The sequence below is a fragment of the Gopherus flavomarginatus genome, chromosome 15, assembly GCF_025201925.1.
Source record: "Gopherus flavomarginatus isolate rGopFla2 chromosome 15, rGopFla2.mat.asm, whole genome shotgun sequence".
Lineage (NCBI taxonomy): Eukaryota > Metazoa > Chordata > Testudines > Testudinidae > Gopherus > Gopherus flavomarginatus.
In genome coordinates this window covers 30,509,963-30,528,477 of record NC_066631.1, presented here as the reverse complement: position 1 = coordinate 30,528,477, position 18,515 = coordinate 30,509,963, and the positions used below count along the sequence as shown (strand labels likewise).

Genomic DNA, 18,515 nt, shown 5'->3' with positions numbered 1-18,515 from the left:
ATGAAAGATAACTAGTATCTCCATGGTACTGCATTTTTGTTTATACAAATATATTAAGCATTCAAACTTAACCTTGAAGGGAAATATTTTTCAACAGTGTCTGATTGGTGCTAACAAAAGTTATATATGGATGTTAGAGAACCACAGGCCTCAAGTTAACTGATACACCTTACTAGAAACTGTTGGAAAGTAAAATATTCAGTGGCTATATAACTAGTTTTGTTAATATCTGTTCCTAATACAGTGAAGATTACTTTGACTCATTGTTCTTGTATAGCCAGACTTTTAACATACTGTCCTTTTTGTTTTTCAGCAACTCCATTCCAGTGTGAGGACAGGGAATCTGGAGACGTGCTTGAGATTACTCTCTCTAGGAGCTCAAGCCAACTTTTTTCATCCTGTATGAAAACCTTTTTTATTAGCTTGGTGTTAGATCAATTCTTAGTCTGTCATTATATTTATGTTGGTTTCAGCTGACATACATTTTATATCAGTCACATATTCAGACCTGCTGATTGAACATAAGCATGTGTGGTTTTTAATGACTTTTTAGGAGAAAGGAAACACCCCGCTTCATGTTGCTGCCAAAGCAGGACAGATTTTACAAGCAGAGTTGTTGGCAGTCTATGGTGCTGACCCTGGCACACAAGACTCCAGTGGAAAAACTCCAGTTGACTATGCAAGGTAAATGGCTTTGATGTTTTGATTTTTAGTCTTGATTGGTTTTTTTAATGGTAAATTATCACCTCTTCCAGGTTCTCTGGGTATCCTGACAGACATTTAATTTCACAATTAAATCTCAAATGAGTGCTTTTCCCAGGATAAAGTAAATGCACACAGGACAAATAAAATATCTCCAGTCTTCAACCTAAGAGAACAGATTGGCCTTGCAGGGTCTCAGAAGGGCTTTGCTCTACCAGCTGAATGGCTCTCTAGTACCAGTGGGAACTCGTTTCCAAATTCCCTGCCAAAGAACACACTGCAGGCAGCTTCCGCTCTTTTGCATCAAGGGAGCTCCAGGGGCATGAGTGCCTGTATGATTTCAAGTGCAGCAATATGGCAAAGGAAGATGGACATCTAAGTAACCAGGTCTCAAATAATACATTTATTTATTTGTATTAATACAGCAAGACTTAACATGCATTGTGTATATAAAATTACAGACAAGCCACCAAGCTAAGGCTGTATTCCAAACAATTCCAGTAGCAGCAAGATTCAGAAGTTGTGCAGTCTCAGAGCTTGGATTTATTTATTGGTTTGGAGATGGTATATAAGGAGACACAGAGGACAGAACAAGTCTTCTGTGGGAATCAGATACCATGTACCAGAGTTGTTGCCACTGTTGTTGTTCCAATGCTAAACTGGACATGGTTGGTTTACCATCTCAAAAACTGCTCAGAAAAGACTATTCTGCCTGTTTTGGATAAATTGTTAATCAGCTTCTCTAGCAGGTAGATAAGCAAAGCTATTCCTGAGTTGTCATAAACAGATAGCTAAGGGTTAATGTCTCTTTCACCTGAAGCACCTGACCAGAGGACCAATCAGGAAACTGGATTTTTTCAACTTTGGGTGGAGGGAATTGAGTGTCTGTGTCTTTGTTTTTTTTTTTTTTTTTTGTCTGCCTGCCTGCTTGCTCTGAGCTTTGGAGAAGTAGTTCTACTTTCTAGTCTTCTGTTTCTAAGTGTAAGGACAAAGAGATCAGATAGTAAGTTCTATGGTTTCTTTTCTTTGGTATTTGCATGAATATAAGTGCTGGAGTGCTTTGATTTGTATTCTTTTTGAATAAGGCTGTTTATTCAATATTCTTTTAAGAAATTGCCCTGTATTGTGTCATCTTAATACAGAGAGACTATTTGTATTTTTTCTTTCTTTTTTATATAAAGCTTTCTTTTAAGACCTGTTGGAGTTTTTCTTTACTGCAGGGAAATTGAGTCTGTACTCACCAGGGAATTGGTGGGAGGAAGAAATCAGGGGAGATCTGTGTGTGTTGAAGTGGCTAGCCTGATTTTGCATTCCCTCTGGGTGAAGAGGAAAGTACTTTTTGTTTCCAGGATTGGGAACAGAGAGGGAGATTCACTCTGTTTGGATTCACAGAGCTTGTGTCTGTGTATCTCTCCAGGAGTACCTGGAGGGGGGAAGGGAAAAAGGATTATTTCCCTTTGTTGTGAGACTCAAGGGATTTGGGTCTTGGGGTCCCCAGGGAAGGTTTTTCAGGGGGACCAGAGTGCCCCAAAACACTCTAATTTTTTGGGTGGTGGCAGCAGGTACCAGGTCCAAGCAGGTAACTAAGCTTGGAGGTTTTCATGCTAACCCCCATATTTTGGACGCTAAGGTCCAAATCTGGGACTAAGGTTATTACATGGTGTGCAGCTGGTGGGACTAGAATCCAGAAGCCAGTAGGAATATTATATTTTTCTTTTCTCTGCTAAGGGCTTTTTAGCAGAGAGAAACAGTTGGTTTTAAAAGGGAACCAGAGAGAATTTTTTTTTTCTGCTCTCTCTTGCAGTTTGTGGCTTGCATGTTAAGGGTCTTTTGTCATGCAATAGCCCTCCCATTAGGAGTCAAGTACCAGCACTTATAGGCATGCAAATAAAGTGGTTTTTCTGGTTTCCCTTCATTGAACATTAGCTAGAGAGAGAAAAGGAAAATTAGCTAAAGGCACTGTTGCTAGGCAGACTTCAGGAGGCAACAGAGAACCTGCAGTGCAGAAGATAAACACCGGAGGGCACCCCAACACAAGAAAACAGGAATCATGACTTCTAAGGCAAAAATTGACGCCGAAGAGCAAATCAAAGAAGCTGAACACAGGCGACAACTGGAAATAAAACAAAAAGAGATGGAGATGAAAGAAAGAGAAGAACAGATCAAAGAGGCAGCCTTCCAAAGAGAACAGGCAGCCCAAGAGGCAGCACACAAAAGAAAACTAGAAGAAGAAGAGAGAGCCTACCGAAGGAAACAAGCAGAAGAAGAGTTGGCCCACCACCGAGAAATGGAAAAACACCAAAAAGAAATGGAAAAACACCAAAAAGAAATGGAAAAACACCAAAAAGAAATGGAAAAAACAACAAAAAGAGAATGAAGAGAAGGAAAAACAGAGAAAACATGAACTGGAGTTGGTAAAAGCTGGGCTGCATGTGCCAGCCAACCCTAACAACCCGGCGCCAAGTATTGCTCCACAGCACAGGAAATTTCCCACCTACAAGGCAGGTGATGACACCGAGGCCTTCTTGGAAAATTTTGAAAGAGCCTGTCTTGGGTACAGCATTCCCGAAGACCAGTACATGGTAGAATTGAGGTCACAGCTCAGTGGACCTTTAGCAGAGGTGGCAGCTGAAATGCCTAAGCACCAAATGAATGACTATAAACTTTTTCTAACCAAGGCCAGATACAGGATGGGGATAACCCCAGATCATGCCCGTCGGCGTTTCAGAAACCAAAAGTGGAAACCAGAGGAGTCATTTCCCAAACACGCCTACTACATTGCAAAAAACTATGAGGCCTGGCTAACAGGAAACAACATTCAAACCTTGGAAGAACTGAACCTCCTCATACAAATGGAGCAGTTCTTGGATGGTGTTCCTGAAGACATCACACGGTACATACAAGATGGACACCCCAAGAATATCGCTGAGGCGGGGGAGATTGGAGCCAAATGGATGGAACTGGCAGAAAGCAAAAAAGCTACTGTCAAGGGGAACGATTACCCCAGGGGGCACACAGACCATAAACCCTACCACCGAGGACAGCCAAAGACCCCACATACCACCCAAGTAAAGCCACAGATACCCTACCCTTCAACCTCACCAGTCTCCAGTAACTCACCTCGGCCCAGTGACCCATCAGATGGAAGATGCTTTAAGTGTAATGAACTGGGACATATCAAGGCCAAGTGTCCCAAGAACACCATGCAAGTGCAATTCATTACACCACCATCACACCAAAGATCCCCAGGCCCGGATGCCTCTCAAATACCCTTGGAGCGAAGGGAAAATTTGAGAGTGGGCGGAAAGAAGGTTACTGCGTGGAGAGACACGGGGGCACAAGTGTCAGCTATCCACCAATCCTTCGTTGACCCCAAATTCATCAACCCAAAGGCCAAAGTTACAATTTACCCCTTCATGTCACAAGCTGTAGACTTGCCTACAGCTCAACTGCCTGTCCAGTACAAAGGCTGGTCAGGAATGTGGACTTTTGCAGTCTATGACAATTATCCGATCCCCATGCTACTGGGGGAAGACTTGGCCAACCAGGTGAGGCGGGCCAAGAGAGTGGGAATGGTTACACGTAGCCAAACCAGGCAAGCTTCCAGACCCATTCCTGTTCCTGAACCGTCCACAGAGGCCCCGTCTGTGTTACCAGAGACCCAGACAGAGGTAGTGGACCCGGATTCCATGCCTACCACTGAAACAGCCACAGCATCTCCAGTCCCAGGCCCGGAACTGGAACAGCAACCAGCACCAGCAAGTGCAACTACATCTTCAAACTCAACGCCAGAGGGCGCCAGCGAGCCAAAACTGGCAGAAGCACAAGACAGCCATACCCAAAAGGCTCAGCCAGAGCCTGAAATACCCTCAGGTGCACCAGCGGAGAGCGGTTCACCAGCAACGGAAACAACCCCATCACCTACATCGCTTCCGGAGGGACCAAGCCCAAGTCCACAGTCTGAGGAAGAACTGGTGACCCCAGCCTCAAGGGAACAGTTCCAGACTGAGCAGGAAGCAGATGACAGCCTTCAGAAAGCTTGGGCGGCGGCACGGAGCACCCCACCGCCTCTCAGCTCTTCTAATCGATCCCGGTTTGTTATAGACCAAGGACTTTTATACAAGGAAATTCTTTCTGGTGGACACCGGGAAGAATGGCAGCCGCAAAAACAGTTGGTGGTTCCAACTAAGTACCGGGAGAAGCTCTTAAGCTTAGCCCATGATCATCCCAGTGGCCATGCTGGGGTGAACAGAACCAAGGACCGGTTGGGAAAGTCCTTCCACTGGGAGGGGATGGGCAAGGACGTTGCCAAGTATGTCCGGTCTTGTGAGGTATGCCAAAGAGTGGGTAAGCCTCAAGACCAGGTCAAGGCCCCTCTCCAGCCACTCCCCATCATTGAGGTCCCATTTCAGCGAGTAGCTGTGGATATTCTGGGCCCTTTCCCAAAAAAGACGCCCAGAGGAAAGCAGTACGTACTGACTTTAGTGGACTTTGCTACCCGATGGCCAGAAGCAGTCGCTCTAGGCAACACCAGGGCTAACACTGTGTGCCTGGCCCTAACAGACATCTTTGCCAGGGTAGGTTGGCCCTCTGACATCCTTACAGATTCAGGGTCTAATTTCCTGGCAGGGACCATGGAAAAACTGTGGGAAACTCATGGGGTGAATCACTTGGTTGCCACCCCGTACCACCATCAAACCAATGGCCTGGTGGAAAGGTTCAATGGAACTTTGGGGGCCATGATACGAAAATTCATCAACGAATTCTCCAATACTTGGGACCTAGTGTTGCAGCAGTTGCTGTTTGCCTACAGGGCTGTACCACATCCCAGTTTAGGGTTTTCACCATTTGAACTGGTGTATGGTCACGAGGTTAAGGGGCCATTACAGTTGGTGAAGCAGCAATGGGAGGGGTTTACGCCTTCTCCAGGAACTAACATTCTGGACTTTGTAAGCAACCTACAAAGCACCCTCCGACACTCTTTAGCCCTTGCTAGAGAGAACCTAAAGGATGCTCAGGAAGAGCAAAAGGCCTGGTATGACAGACATGCCAGAGAACGTTCCTTCAAGGTAGGAGACCAGGTTATGGTCTTGAAGGCGCAACAGGCCCATAAGATGGAAGCATCATGGGAAGGGCCATTCACGGTCCAAGAGCGCCTGGGAGCTGTAAACTACCTCATAGCATTTCCCAATTCCTCACTAAAGCCTAAAGTGTACCATGTTAATTCTCTCAAGCCTTTCTATTCCAGAGACTTACAGGTTTGTCAGTTTACAGTCCAGGGAGAGGATGCTGAGTGGCCTGACGGTGTCTACTACGACGGGACAAAAGACGGTGGCGTGGAAGAGGTCAACCTCTCAACCACCCTGGAACGTCTGCAGCGGCAACAAATCAAGGAGCTGTGCACTAGCTTCGCCCCATTGTTGTCAGCCACCCCAGGACGGACTGAACGGGCATACCACTCCATTGATACAGGTAATGCTCACCCAATCAGAACCCCACCCTACCGAGTGTCTCCTCATGCCCAAGCCGCTATAGAACGGGAGATCCAGAACATGCTACAGATGGGTATAATCCGCTCATCTACCAGTGCATGGGCATCTCCAGTGGTTCTGGTACCCAAACCAGATGGGGAAATACGCTTTTGCGTGGACTACCGTAAGCTAAATGCTGTAACTCGTCCGGACAACTATCCAATGCCACGTACCGATGAGCTATTGGAGAAGTTGGGACGTGCCCAGTTCATCTCTACAATAGACTTAACCAAGGGGTACTGGCAAGTACCACTAGATGAACCTGCCAAGGAGAGGTCAGCATTCGTCACCCATGCGGGGGTGTATGAATTCAATGTCCTTCCTTTCGGCCTTCGAAATGCACCTGCCACCTTCCAGAGGCTGGTAGATGGTCTACTAGCTGGACTGGGAGAATTTGCAGTTGCCTACCTCGATGATGTGGCCATTTTTTCAGACTCCTGGCCCGAACACCTACTACACCTGGAAAAGGTCTTTGAGCGCATCAGGCAGGCAGGACTAACTGTTAAGGCCAAAAAGTGTCAAATAGGCCAAAACAGAGTGACTTACCTGGGGCACCAGGTGGGTCGAGAAACCATAAACCCCCTACAGGCCAAGGTGGATGCTATCCAAAAGTGGCCTGTCCCAAAGTCAAAGAAGCAGGTCCAATCCTTCTTAGGCTTGGCCGGATACTACAGGCGATTTGTACCCCACTACAGCCAAATCGCTGCCCCACTGACCGACCTGACCAAAAAGACCCAGCCAAATGCAGTTAAGTGGACTGATAAGTGTCAAAAGGCCTTTACCCAACTTAAGGCAACGCTCATGTCGGACCCTGTGCTCAGGGCCCCGGATTTTGACAAGCCATTCCTAGTAACCACAGATGCATCTGAGCGTGGTATAGGAGCAGTGCTCATGCAGGAAGCAACAGATCACAACTTCCATCCTGTCGTGTTTCTCAGCAAGAAACTGTCTGAGAGGGAAAGTCACTGGTCAGTCAGTGAAAAGGAATGCTATGCCATTGTGTACGCCCTGGAAAAGCTACGCCCATATGTTTGGGGACGGCGGTTCCAACTACAAACTGACCATGCTGCACTAAAGTGGCTTCATACTGCCAAGGGGAACAACAAGAAACTTCTTCGTTGGAGTTTAGCTCTCCAAGATTTTGATTTTGAAATTCAACACATCACAGGAGCTTCTAATAAAGTTGCTGATGCACTCTCCCGTGAGAGTTTCCCAGAATCCAGTAGTTAAAAAGTGTTCTTAAAATGTAGAAGTCTATTAGTTATATACTTAGGAGTATATGTAAAGGTGTATGTGTTGTATTAATCTGTTTATTTTCAAGTTCTAGAAGGAAATCGCCGCCAGTGAGCTTCCCCACTGTCTGCAATTTGGGGGGCGTGTCATAAACAGATAGCTAAGGGTTAATGTCTCTTTCACCTGAAGCACCTGACCAGAGGACCAATCAGGAAACTGGATTTTTTCAACTTTGGGTGGAGGGAATTGAGTGTCTGTGTCTTTGTTGTTTTTTTTTTTTGTCTGCCTGCCTGCTTGCTCTGAGCTTTGGAGAAGTAGTTCTACTTTCTAGTCTTCTGTTTCTAAGTGTAAGGACAAAGAGATCAGATAGTAAGTTCTATGGTTTCTTTTCTTTGGTATTTGCATGAATATAAGTGCTGGAGTGCTTTGATTTGTATTCTTTTTGAATAAGGCTGTTTATTCAATATTCTTTTAAGAAATTGCCCTGTATTGTGTCATCTTAATACAGAGAGACTATTTGTATTTTTTCTTTCTTTTTTATATAAAGCTTTCTTTTAAGACCTGTTGGAGTTTTTCTTTACTGCAGGGAAATTGAGTCTGTACTCACCAGGGAATTGGTGGGAGGAAGAAATCAGGGGAGATCTGTGTGTGTTGAAGTGGCTAGCCTGATTTTCCATTCCCTCTGGGTGAAGAGGAAAGTACTTTTTGTTTCCAGGATTGGGAACAGAGAGGGAGATTCACTCTGTTTGGATTCACAGAGCTTGTGTCTGTGTATCTCTCCAGGAGTACCTGGAGGGGGGAAGGGAAAAAGGATTATTTCCCTTTGTTGTGAGACTCAAGGGATTTGGGTCTTGGGGTCCCCAGGGAAGGTTTTTCAGGGGGACCAGAGTGCCCCAAAACACTCTAATTTTTTGGGTGGTGGCAGCAGGTACCAGGTCCAAGCAGGTAACTAAGCTTGTTGGTTTTCATGCTAACCCCCATATTTTGGACGCTAAGGTCCAAATCTGGGACTAAGGTTATTACATGAGTACTTAGCAACTCATTTTGAACAGATCAGAAAAGTCTTATTCCCTTTCATTATTTACTTCTGAAGATTCTCTTGTGATTCTGACACCCTTTGGAAAGATCTCAAACACATACTAAATTGAAAACGTTGTAGTGATCTGATGTTGTATTCATGATGCTAAATTTAATATTTTCAGAGTAGTTTTTGAACCTTTACATTTTATAGCCAGTGAATCATAAATGAATGCCATTTTCTGTTTTATGTCTAATAGACAAGGAGGGCACCATGAATTGGCAGAGCGCCTTATAGAAATACAGTATGAACTTACTGACAGACTAGCGTTCTATCTCTGTGGCAGGAAACCAGGTGAGGACAAAAAAACTATCCCAAAAAGTGTTATTTTTCAGATAGTGATTATTTGAATATACAAACTAAAAAGAATATTACACTCATGTCGTTGATGTTAACACTAGCCCCATGAGATCATTTATAAAAATTCTCAAGCCTGTTAAAAATAGGCATGAAATCATAGAACAGCAAAGGAAATGTTAGTGGCTTAAAGTAGAGATGGTACAATTAAAATTTGAATTACATTTTTGAGTGTTGCTAGACAAAATGGTAAATTAAAATCCCCTTTTTGTTGTAACAAAACATGCATTCTGTCTCCTGTACCCCATGCTCTGACTGGTAGGGTTATAAGGTCACAAGGTATTGGATGATTTAAGTGACAGAATCTGCTTAGGAGCTACCGAAGGCTACAAAAGAAACTATCATGGAATGAGATGCAGCATGCTCCCACAGCTGGCTAAGAGACAGGAGACAGAGTAGGAATAAATGGTCAGTTTTCATCCTGATAGGAGGTTACAAGGGTGTCTCCCAGTTCTGTGCTGGGTCCAGTGGTGTTCAGTATATTAACAATCTGGATAAGTGGGTGAACAGTGAAAATTTTCAGATGTCACACAGTTATTTAGGTTAGTCAAGTCCAGAAAGAACTTCAGAAGACCCAAGCAATCTACGTGAATGGGCAACACACTGGCAAGTAAAGCTCAGTATTGATGAATGCAAAATAATGCACATTGAAATGAAAACCGTATACTACTCATATGCCTTTCACAGCTCTAAATTAACTATCAACTCAGGAAAGGGACCAGAGTGTAATTGTAGACAGCTCAATGAAGACCTCTGTTCAACCTGTGGCCAAAAAAAGTCATCTAAGGATGCATAAGGAATGAGGTGGAGAATAACATGGAAAATATGCCTTTATATAAATAAATGGTGTGCCTCACCTATATTCTGTACTACTGGTCACCCCATCTCAAAATAGATGTTGCAGGATTAGAGGGTGCTCAGAGAAGGGTGACAAATTATTAGGGGCAAGGAAAAAATCAGAGAGAGATTTTGGGATTGTTTACTTTAGAAAGTAGATGAAAAAGGGGAGACATGATAAAAGTATATAAAATAATGAATGGTCTGAAGAAGGTAGATTTTGAGCTTCTGTTCTGTGTGTCTCACGATCCAAAAGCAAGGGGACGTTTACTGAAATCAAAATGTGGCAAAAGAAAATACTTTTTCAAATAACACATAATTAAACTATGGAACTTCTTGTCACAGGATGTCATTGAGGTCCAAGTCTTAGTATATTTCACAAAAGGATTGAATATTGACATGGATAACCAGACTATCCAACATTGTTAGTTAATGCTAACAAATTTTGGAAGAAGCCTTATGCTTCAGGGCTTTAGACACTCTAACTGAGGGGGATTAGAAGGAAACCTAATGGAGGAGGCCAATCATCCTGCGTCTGCTAACTGCAGATTCCCTTTCTGCAGATTGCAGAGCTAAGATCTGTGACTTTAAACAGGTCTAGCAGTAAAACAAATATGTTGTATAGTCTAATAAAACAGAAATGTAGGCTAGTAACAATGGTTGTTTGAAACACATTCTAAGTATTTTAACATTAGTTTAACTCAATTTCAGATCACAAAAATGGACAACACTTTATTATACCTCAAATGGCAGACAGGTAAGACTGCTGATTGAATAGCATGTATTTGAATAAATATCAAATAATTAATAATTAGTACTTTTAAATTTTTGAATTTTCTGTTGAAATATCTTTCAACTCCCTTGTCACTACACTGTGTTTATTCCTTTTTTGACACATTTGGTTCATCATATGAGATTTTCTGCTTTAGTATTTTAAAGAATCTGAGGAGAACTAGAGAAGTAAAAGGGTGTGAAACTTATTAGTTAGGTATGTGAAAGAAAATGCACAAGTAGTGTTGGAAAGCAAGCTGGATTGATAATATCAATAATTACTCTTGAACTTGTATCCTGATTCAGCACTGTAAGACATATATTTGCAGGAAAATGGTGTCTTTTCTAGTAAACTTTTTGTAGTGTTTGCTGTGCTAGTGATAAGAATTTAGGAATGTAAAGGTCATGTTTGTTTAAAAGAAATATAAAGAGTTAACATATCATAACAAAGGCCATATATTTTTCTTTTCTTTTTGCTGTGCAATTGGAAATAAGACGGCTGTAAGTAAATGAGAGACTTCAGTTTTTTTGCAAACACACTAATGAATATAACAAAGTTGCTTTAAAAATACTTTAATTAAAACCAGTTAATCTTCAGTTAGATATACAGGTGATGAGTATAGTTTTGTATAATACTTTATGGTGCAGTAAGGTCTTTTTCCATTAATAGTAATACTTAGCTCTTATGTAGGACTCATCATCCATAGGTTTCAAAGCACTTTACAGAGCAAGGTGAGTTTCTGCAGCCCAGCCTTTCACATTCTGGACATCTGGGCTGCTTTGCTCTCTCTGCAGCTTACTGAGGCAGTTTTGGAGCTGAGTGGTCAGGTTACACCCCCTCAGTTCTTGTTAGCTTCCTTTCTCTGTCTCCATGGCAGCATTCAAGAACAATCAAGGGGGAACAAGAAGCCCAGCACTACATGCTGAAGCCATGCAAATCACACAGTGGGTGGAGCAGTCTCCCCTCTCCCTCAAGGCAGCTCACATAAGGAGTGACCTGAACCAGAAGGCGGACTGGCTCAGCAGGCACAAAGTGAACAGCTCCGAATGGGGCCTGAATTAGGATGTCTTTGAATTAATCGTATGATCATTTGGCCTGCCCTCAACCAGCTTATTTGTGAACCATGTGAATGTGAAGACACTAGAGCACTTTACTAGGGAAGTGGACCCTAGATCCATGGGAACAGATGCCCTGTTGCACTGATGGCTAGAGGGTCTGCTCTGTGCATTTCCACCCTTCCCATTATTAGGGAGGATGGTCAAGAAAATAAAATGAGAACAGGAAACCCACATTGGATGAGGAGACCCTGGTTTTGGGACTTGTTAGGGCTGAAATTGGGACTGCTGCTACCAAGCTCCAAATGGGACAGGACATCCTCCCATGAGGTCCTTCTGCTTTATCTGGACTTGAACCGGCTGTGTCCAACAGTCTGGCTATCGAAAGGGAAGCACTAGTATCATTGACTCTGTCCTCCAAAGTCATCAGAACACTTCTTTCTCGTAGAAGAGTATCAACCTTGAAAGCATACTCCTCTTTCTGGACCAAGTTTTGCATCTGGTGCCAGGAACATGAAGCAAACGCAATAAATTTGGGAATTCTGGCTATCGTGCGTTTTCTCCAAGAAGTTTTTGAGACAGGTCTCCTGCCCAACACTGTTACTTGTCAGGTGTCTGCCCTTGGTAGCGTGATGTTTTCAGGATCCACAGGTTCTCTGACAAAGAACCCTCACATAGCCAGATTCCTTAGGGAAGCGCAGTTAGCCAATCTGGTGGTTAGAACTCTTTTTACCAAGCGAAACTTGCCATTTGTACTGAGAGCCCTGACAAACCCTTCAAACCACTGATGTCAGTGTCACCATTTTATTTGTTCATCAAAACTTGTTTTGATAGCCATCACATCCAACAGGCAAGCATTGGAGCTGGCAGTGCTCTCTATGCAGGAACTTTGCAACATGCTTCATGAGGACAAGATGGTGCTCAGAATTCCAAAATCATTGGTCCCGAAGGTGATCTCCTCTTTCCACGATTCCCAAGAGATGGTTCTACCTTTATTCTGTCCAAAGCCATAGCATCCCACCATGGAGAGGTGGCACACCTTAGATGTCAGAAAGGCTCTGAAAATTTTCCTTGAAGAGAGTCCACAGGAGATCAGGTGCCATATCTGTATCCTTCAGTGAAAGGACTCAGAGCTTTCATTTCTCTATTTGTAGCGGATTAGACTATGCATTGTGGAAGCAAAAAAAGCACTGGAGATTCCAGTTCCAGAAAGTTAAGGCATGCTGCATGTAATCCCTAGTGACCTCATGGACAGAAAGAGTTAGTGCCTCCACAGCAGAGATTTTTAATGCTGGTCAAATGTTCTCATCTTTATTAAGCATTACTAGCTGGACTTCCTGTCCTCTACAGAGGCATCCTTTGGCAGGAAGGTGCAGCAGATGGTGGACCAGAAATGATTGCGCCCTTTGAGCAAATATTCTTATAGATGGGGATGGATACTGTTTTCCTTTTTCTGCCCTTTTCTATAACATTCTTCCCAGACATCAGGAATTGTGGGAGATGCTGGGCTGCAGAGCAGGAAATTTCTTACCAATAATTTCCTTTCTGCTAGCAGCATTTCTCACAATTGTATCCACCCTGGATGGCTCATGAGTCAAAGATCAGATATTAAGTGGAATCATTACCATATGACACTCTTCCTTGGTGTAATGTATATAGTTCATTATCTCTGTAATATTTATTTGTTAGTGATGTTATGCGGGTTTTACAGCTTGGAAATAACTCGTTTGGGAGCAAGCAGAAACTGAGGGGGCATGGCTGTATGGCTCCAAAACTGTGATTCGCCTCCGTGAGCTACAGAGAAAGGAGAGCAGCCCAGGCCTAAAGAATTGTGGGAGATACTGCTAGCAGAAAGGAAATTCTTGGTAAGAAATTTACCTGTCGTAAGGCCCATTTTACATAGGGTGAAACGGAGGCAAAGAGAGGTGAAGTGATTTGTTCAAGATCACATATCAGGTCATATGGCCTGCAGTAGAACTTTGGTCTCTCACTGCTGTATAGTGGCCTCTCCGTTGGGCATTTCTTCCTCTTTATCCTCATCTAGGATAATTGCTTGCAGGAACTTACCCAGAGCCTTCCATCAAACTACCTTATTTGAGTCTTTTTCCTTCACAAAGTTCCTTGGAAGAAGTTCTACTGAAAGGATTTTGTGTCTGTGCTGGGTGGGTTCCACCCAGTAATATACAGTGAGCTCACAATTTGTTGATTTTCTGGGTCTGGGGTTTCCACATTTGTTCTGTTTTTGTTCTAACCACAAAGTTTGCAATTTGTGTGTCAATCTTGAGACAGGAAACTAATAGCAGAGGATTGCTCCATAGTCAGTCAATACAATACATCTTGTGGGTGATGTTGAGATGAGACCTTAGTGCTTTAGCATATTTATTCACCTGGTGGTACCCACCTTTACCACTGATCAAGTAAAATAATCCTTGTGGGTTTATTACAGCTTTTCATTAGTTGACAGGACTTTTTTTTTAGGGCATGGTCAGAAGAGTATTTATTTTTAAACTTCCCTCTAGGAGCATTTCAGTGTCGTATAACACATTTTGCCTCTTCAGCTGTGCAGGATTGCCATTTGGAATTTTAATAGCCACTTGATTCTGTGTGTCCTGGAACAACTATGTACAAGAAATCCAAGGACAACCATACCTATCTTCGTAGTAACCACCCCAGACACACCAAGAAATCTGTTACCTACAGCCAGGCACTTTATCACAGTCCGGGATATACACCTTAACGCACTCAAAACTATCTTCACTAAACAAGGACGCTTTACCAGAGAAGTAAATCGCATCATGGAACAGACCGCCCAAACATCCCAATAGAACCTGTTTCAATACAGAAATTAAACAAAACCCCCTCCAACCGCACACCCCTACTTGTCACCTTCAACCCCACCCTGGAACCCGTATGGAGTATCATCAAAGAAGTACAACCCATACTTGATGAGGATCCTATTTTGAAAGAAATCTCTCTTGAACCCCTTCTTCTGACCTTCAAACAACCCCTCAGCTTCTCCAACTTCTTCATCAGAAGCAGCTCCCCGCAGACACACCCGGACTCACCAACTCAGAACAGCGCTAGGCCTTGCCAGAACAACAGATGCAAAACCTGCATCCATAGCTCCATTGCTACAATGATTGTCATCCTCCCACAACAAACCTTTCAAGATCCATGGGTCCTACACGTTCCTATCTCAACATGTGGTGTACCTTATCTGGTGCACTAAATGCTCCAGTAACAACTATGTGGTGAAACCAGACAGTCACTATGCTCTCAAATAAACTCTCAGAAAAATGATAAAAGACAAAAACACCCCCTGTCACAAGTGGGTGAAAACTTGTCACAAAGCGACCCCTCTGTATCTGACCAGTCAATCCGCATTCTCAAAGGAAATCTGCACAACATCTTCAAAAGATGAGCCAGGGAGCTTAAATTCATAACTTTGCTAGACACTGAAAATCATGTCTTAAAAAAGACACTGGATGTATGGCTTATTACAACAAAATGTAACACACTAACCCCCCTTTTTTGTTCTGTGACTACAGAGGTGGTAACAAACCACTTCACCTTGAATGGCCACCTAGAACAGTGTTTCTCAACAACCAGTCTGTGGACTGGCACCAGTCTCTGAGATCTTCCTGGCACAATTTAGGAAGGCAGCAAGCTGGTGCCTGGTATCAAAAAGGTTGAGAAACACTGCCTTAGAATATGTGTTAAGTATTTATGCTAAACTATCTGTTCCATCTCATATTTAGCTGTGATGCTTGGATTGCCTTTCCCAGACCTGAAGAAGAGCTCAAAAGCTTGTCTCTCTCACCAACAGAAGTTGGTCCTATAAAAGATATTATCACACCCACCTTGTCTCTCTAATATCCTGGGACCAACGTAGTACAACAACGTTGCATACATGTATCTGAAATATAAGTTAAACTCTTAGGGCTTTTCTGAATTCCTGATGTAAATCCATGTGTGGATACACTCTTCAGAATAAGAGCATCTGCACGTGGAGAAAGTCAGGAATGGTTAAATGGTTAATCTGCCTTAATTTTACACTCTGCCTTATTCTGGATTAATTTTCATGTGTAAACAAGCCCTTAGAGTTTGAAAAAATGTGTAGTCTTTGTAACATTCCAAGAAGTGTCAAATGAAAATGAACTGACTTTTTATGGAGAAACTTACCAATAAAGAATTGCTGTTCATACTGACCTCTTCATTGTTGTAGATATAGTGATCACTTCTCGTTTTCATAGCAGTCTAGATTTGTCTGAATTGGCAAAAGCAGCTAAGAAGAAGCTTCAGTCTGTAAGTAAAGCAACTACTTAACCTATGCTATGCCACATGTAGTCTTAGTAACATGGCAAACTTCTGTACTTCATCTCCGAAGTTGTTACTGACTATAATGCAGTGTGGTTTTTGTTAGTTCCTGCCTATACAAATATCACTTCCATATTAACTGATACATTCAAAGGAAAACATGGAAGGAGACTGAAAAAGGCGTGAGGGAGAAATTAAAAAACCCTCAATATTTGCTGGTGGATGGGAGATGAAATTTATTTGTGTTTAGGAAGAACTGCAAGTAAGATCTCTGTGATTCTGCCTCTCATTAATAATGTTATCTCAAACTAATGACGTTTAATTTTATATTATCTCATGCCTTCATGTGTTCATACATATACTGCATGCTCAAATGTTATTTTATTTGCCTTTAACTTTTTGAGAAGTTAGAATAGCTGTATTAGTTTTTGCCTGGTACAATTGCCTTAATACTAGTTCATCTAGTATCTTTTTTTTTTTTTAAAATACTTTCCAAACCAATTTCCTGCTTAAGACAGGTTGAGAATCTATTGGGCTTGATCTTAATACCATCAGTGTTCCCTCCGAAGAGAGAATTTTCAATTATTTCAGTCTGACTTTTCTTCAGGGGATGAAAGTTTAGTAAATTGGAGAAGAATGACTTTTGTATCATTCTCTTATGCATTAATGTGGTTTTCTGCAAAGATTATAGTGATGGCAGTGAAACTTCTGATTAAACTGGGCAATAAGTCTGGAGAACAAAATGCAGTATAGGAAAAAAGAATGTTGGCCAAACACAAACCCTCCAAAATTGAACCCTATCTCCACTTTAAACCCACTCTGTTAGCAGGCGTTACAACCCTGCACGTAAATGTAGATGTACTCTTGCTGACTGATTGTAGCTGTTGTTAACTCCACCCAGGACATAAGGTTGGGAGTAACTCTTTGGCTAGAAAAGGTCTCTGGCCAAACAGCCCTGGGGGGAGGCCGAGGAGCAGCCATGCTTGGGAAAGTGGGGTGATTTGGGTTGGGATTTATTAGTTTCTTTGTAAATGAAGTCAGATCCCAGGAAGGGTATTAAGTTGACTCTGCCTATTTGTCTTGTATTGGGAGAAGGAAGTAGGGCTGCATTCACTCATGCATTTTTACAGTTTTTAATTAGCAATTTATATTACAGGCCACTGTGAAGTTCCAGGGTGTCTCTGCCTGAATAAAAATACTAGAATAACCCTGAAACTTTGGTTTACGCAATCTCAGATCTCTCAACAGGTCTCTCATTCCAAACATAAGCATCTCTCTTGAACTGTTCACATTAGGAATAAATTCTGGAACAAGTAATCACTACTTAAACCTGCTCACTTAATCACAGAAATGCCTCCCTCTCTTCTCCCCCAATATATTATTATTGGAAGGGCTGGGACTCTCATGAGGTCAGGAAAAAGTCAGTTTTCCTTTACCTGTGCTGGCCGGCTGTAGAACAGGCCTGATCTGTCTAGAGCAGGGGTTCTCAAACTTCATTGCACCGCGACTCCCTTCTGACAACAAAAATTACTATATGACCCCAGGAGGGGGGACTGGAGCCTGAGCCCTGCTGGGGTTAGGGGGGAGCAAAGCCAAAGGGCTTCAGCCCTGGGCGGGGGGGCCTGTAACATGAACTCCGCTGCCCAGGGCTGAAGCCCTTGGGCTTCGGCTTCAGCACCAGGCAGTACAGCTCAGGCTTCAGCAAATCTAATGCCAGCCCTAGCAACCCCATTAAAATGGAGTCATGACCCACAGTTTGAGAACCGCTGGTCTAGATCCAGCACCCAGCAGGCTCTGAAGCTGCTTTGGAAATTGAACAGCTTCACTCTGGCAGTCAGTCAGGGCTTCCTGGACTTCAGAAGTAACAGATTGGCTGTCTCTTGAGTACAGACATGCACATTTGCTTTCTGCAGCATAAGAGATTTTGTTTGTTACCTAATCCTTAATCACTTCACTCTTATTTTTAGCTAAGTAACCACTTATTTGAAGAACTTGCCATGGACGTATATGATGAAGTTGACAGGCGGGAAACGGACGCAGGTAAATAAGGCTTTCTGGAATATATACATAGTTAAATTAAAACTTGAAATGCTATGTTACACATAAGGTGCTAGTGCTACGAGTGTAGTAATTTTTGTGTTTAGGAGTTGATTGATACTTAGTTTCTACTCCATGTAAGGAGTGTTCACTTTTATATTGGGGTATAAAATATGTTTTCCTAATTATTTTACTGAGTGGAGAACTCTCTGAAAAAGCAGTTCCTTTGACTCTGATTATGCTTTGTATTGAAACTGTGATCTCTTGACCTAGTTCAATGAGTTGATGTTTCATGAGGTGAAGCTGCTCCAACACGGGCTCTTTTTTCTCTGTAAACAGTTTGGCTTGCTACTCAGAATCACAGTACCCTGGTGACTGAGACAACGCTTGTCCCTTTTCTTCCTGTAAATCCGGAGTATTCTTCAACACGGAATCAGGTAAGTTACCTTGTTTGTGAGTGTTACAAAACAATTTTATTAACGTACTTCAGGTGTTTACATTAATAAACTGCGGGGAAAGGACACTCCACTTAAGAGTTTACAATAGTTTCACATTACATCTGCCCTGTTTTTTGGTTTTACAGTTACATTTCCCTA

General features: G+C 42.7%; 1 protein-coding gene across 7 annotated transcripts in view; it reads left to right on the top strand.

The window, feature by feature from the left end:
• The window catches only part of GIT2 (GIT ArfGAP 2), a 61,435-nt gene that overhangs the window by 15,575 nt on the left and 27,345 nt on the right, over positions 1-18,515 (top strand). For 6 of the 7 annotated variants that reach the window (XR_007769517.1, XM_050924276.1, XM_050924273.1 and 3 more), the window contains exons 5-11: positions 314-400; positions 554-684; positions 8,744-8,838; positions 10,450-10,495; positions 15,819-15,870; positions 17,850-17,922; positions 18,259-18,356. Coding sequence is in view for 6 of the 7 variants with exons in the window: in XM_050924276.1 (XP_050780233.1) it covers positions 314-400; positions 554-684; positions 8,744-8,838; positions 10,450-10,495; positions 15,819-15,870; positions 17,850-17,922; positions 18,259-18,356 (582 nt within the window). In the remaining variant the exon portion in view is untranslated. The remainder of the gene's footprint in view (positions 1-313; positions 401-553; positions 685-8,743; positions 8,839-10,449; positions 10,496-15,818; positions 15,871-17,849; positions 17,923-18,258; positions 18,357-18,515) is intronic. The other variant, XM_050924272.1, reaches the window with a different exon arrangement.